The sequence below is a fragment of the Drosophila bipectinata genome, chromosome 4, assembly GCF_030179905.1.
Source record: "Drosophila bipectinata strain 14024-0381.07 chromosome 4, DbipHiC1v2, whole genome shotgun sequence".
Lineage (NCBI taxonomy): Eukaryota > Metazoa > Arthropoda > Insecta > Diptera > Drosophilidae > Drosophila > Drosophila bipectinata.
The window spans coordinates 2,801,931-2,805,225 of record NC_091740.1 but is presented as its reverse complement, the minus strand read 5'-3'; the positions used below and the strand labels follow the sequence as shown (position 1 = coordinate 2,805,225).

Here is a 3,295-nt window from a genome sequence, read left to right as displayed (position 1 = left end):
ATTAAGTTATGAAACTGCAAAGATCGACAACTTTTGCGCGCTTTTTCTTTAAGGTGAGACCAGATCTCAAACTTTCGACTTCGTTAAAAAAAAAAGTACTAAAAAATAACATTTAAAAATGTTTAAAAATTATATTTGGGATCCTGATGGTTTTCTTAATCAGGTGAAATAGTTTTTTTTTTAATACACAACAACAAAAAAATTGTAAAAATGCCAAAATTTCGGACTTTTTGCCCATAGTGCACTGGTGCATACAAGTGTACAAGGAACATACAAGGAATTTGTGAAGAAATTACAAAATTCATAGGACACATATACATTGAAATACAGACTACTAAATATGTATATAATCCCACTTTTCTGGCTTTTTACTCGAACATGGGTATTAGCCGTGATAGTGCACACAAGCGTCGCGCCACTGGTGGCAAGCGCAAGTCGCTCCGCAAGAAGCGCAAGTTCGAGTTGGGCCGTCCCGCCGCCAACACCAAGCTTGGCTCCAGCCGCGTGCACAAGGTGCGCACTCGTGGTGGAAACACGAAATTGCGCGCTCCGCGCCTGGAGAACGGCAACTTTCCCTGGGCCTCTGAGAGTGTTGCGCGCAAGACCCGTATCGCCGATGTGGTCTACAACGCCTCCAACAACGAGCTGGTGCGCACCAAGACCCTGGTGAAGAACAGCATCGTTGTGATCGATGCCACTCCCTTACGTCAGTGGTACGAGTCGCACTACGTGCTGCCCCTGGGACGCAAGCGTAACCCCAAGCACGCCCAGAAGGAGGACGAGAACTGTAACGAACAACGTTGAGCTGGTAGTCATGCAAACTGTTTGTCCCGCACGCGTTGAATTCCGGCTATATCTCGTCGGCAAATGTCGTGGTGCTCTTTAGAGGACACAGATTACGGGTGCTCACTTGTATCTTTAATAATTAAAATTTATCGCGTGCGAATTGGTAACGATTCAAAATCGGCCGGAAAAGAGATAACATGAAAATCGGACAGACGGATGAGAAAAAGGAAATAGAACTTCTCGCTAGACATACCACGCCCCTAGATATAAACAGGGTGTTATTAGCCCTCCCTACCATGGCCAATGCTCTTCCGATAAAATCACGCATTAGGCCCCTTTTAATATGTTGAACCTACGACGGCTCTTGGGTCAGCATGGAGTTAAACAGGGTTATTTACTCAGACATTATAATATGTGTTTATTTATATAATAAAAGTAAAGATAGGGTATACATTTGAACTGCTCATAAAATATTCTAAAATAAAAGTGTATCTTAATAAAACTTGGGAGATAATTTATACAAAAAAAATTAGATATAAGTGTTTAATAGGTAGTTTTGTTTTTCTTTTCATTTTTAAAATTACTTCAATTCAATATTTTACTTTGTTATTGTTTTTACTTCACTTTAATTCAATATATATATTTTTTTTATTTAATTATTCTACATTTTTGTGTGGGAGGCTAATTGCATTCAATTATTCATGTGTAGCATAAATTTCAGTAGCAAAAATAATTAAAATAAAAATGTCAAAGATTTAAATTAAATGGTTTAACATGGCACACCCTAATTATTCCAATGATGAAAGCGCTTCCATTCGTTGGCGGTGATGCTGTAAGTGCTGGTAATCAAATGTAAAAAGAACTGACACAAAAGCAACCAAAATTTTGCACACACAAAAACTTTAACTTCTTTTTTTTTTAAATCCTCCTTTACATGATTCTTAGATTTCCCTACTGATAACTTGTTTTACAATTTCTTATGCAAATTTTTTTTGTTTCTTTCTTTACATCTTCTTTACCGTTAAATTTTTTCTTATTAAAACTTTAATTATTTACTCACTTATACATACTTCATTATTTTAGAGATTTATTTTTAAAAGAATATTCGTTATTAAAAGATTATAATTTTTCTGTTTTTCTTGAATTCTCGAGGTTTTTAAGACTACATTATTATTTGCTGTTAACTGTAAAGGGAGGGTTTTTTCATTATTTCTTCATTATTTCATTATTTCTTTGGTTGCGACACTTTAAAATAAATAAAATAAAAAACTTCGATTTCCCGACAAAGATTTGGGTTTTCTTGGGAAACTTAAAACGCTTAGATCGCCATGTGGTTTTGGGGGGAGTTTTCCCCTCTTCCCCGAACCGGGACTTGTGCCTGACGAACCGTACGGAGACCGCGCCAAAGATAAACTGAGCTTGGAGCGGGGATCAATTTTGCTCTGCTCGCTTTTGTCTCGCCGGCAGAGATTATTTGAAGGCGCCGTTCCCTACCCTAGATAAGAACAAAAAAAAAATGTTTGTGTGAGAGCATATTCCATTGCTTTGCTCTGCACCTCATCCGAACTTACCCTTAGGGGTCTGGGGAAAAACTATGTAATTGGGCCAGAATCTGGCCAAAACGCTTCCACTGTCCACAATAAAAGCCTTGTCACTCGCAAAAAAATATGGGACACTGATCGGGACTCTATTCCTTTTATGGCGGCTTAGGACCTTTCTGTTGATGCAACTTTTCAGGTCAACGTATGGTTTCGATAAGAAAGCATGGAGCGTCTAGCAATGGCCTCCTGCCGGGGCTAGAGCTGGGATTCGTGGAAGACTCTACGTTAACGAAAATGCAGTCTTGCAGATTCCCGATAAATTAGGGTATAATCTTGCCCCTTGCAGCAGCTACCTCCCGCTAGGTGGCGCTAGTACCCCATGAACCTGCGGTTCTACCCTCTCCCTTACAGAACGACGTACTGACCAAGAAGCGCAGCGAAAAGGTCATGAAGAAGTACCTGGAGCGCCAAAAGTACGGCAAGGTTGAGCAGGCCTTGGAGGATCAGTTCACCTCTGGACGTATCCTGGCTTGCATTTCCTTCCGCCCCGGACAGTGCGGTCGCTCTGATGGCTACAATCTGGAAGGCAAGGAGTTGGAATTCTACCTTAAGAAGATCAAGTCTAAGAAATAAACACGGCAGTAGATAAGCTTGCAAGATCCCCGGACTTGCAAAGATGAAAAAACAAAATAAAACAACCACTTGTTTTTTATAGGAAAAAAAAAATAACTTTCATATTGTTAATTTAAAATTCGCAATTTCCTGTGATAGAATATTAGAAATCGGCTTTATCACAAAATACAACTGTAAAGATAGACTTCAAGCCATCTGAAGATTGGCTTTAAGTTATAAATGCTGACTTCTTTATCTGTATGTTTTGCGTTAAGTAGTCAAGTTTTCACCAAATCGAGTTTGAAAAATACTCCAGAGATATAACGTCCCTCTCAATAAGTAATTATTCGTATTGC

General features: G+C 39.1%; 1 protein-coding gene across 1 annotated transcript; it reads left to right on the top strand.

The window, feature by feature from the left end:
• Positions 1-344: 344 nt before the first annotated feature.
• On the top strand, positions 345-3,056 carry LOC108131150 (small ribosomal subunit protein eS8-like). Its single transcript, XM_070282456.1, has 2 exons — positions 345-781; positions 2,737-3,056. Exons 1-2 carry the CDS (start codon positions 379-381, stop codon positions 2,958-2,960), a joined length of 627 nt encoding a protein of 208 aa, XP_070138557.1. The 5' UTR covers positions 345-378; the 3' UTR covers positions 2,961-3,056.
• The last annotated feature ends 239 nt before the right edge of the window (positions 3,057-3,295 follow it).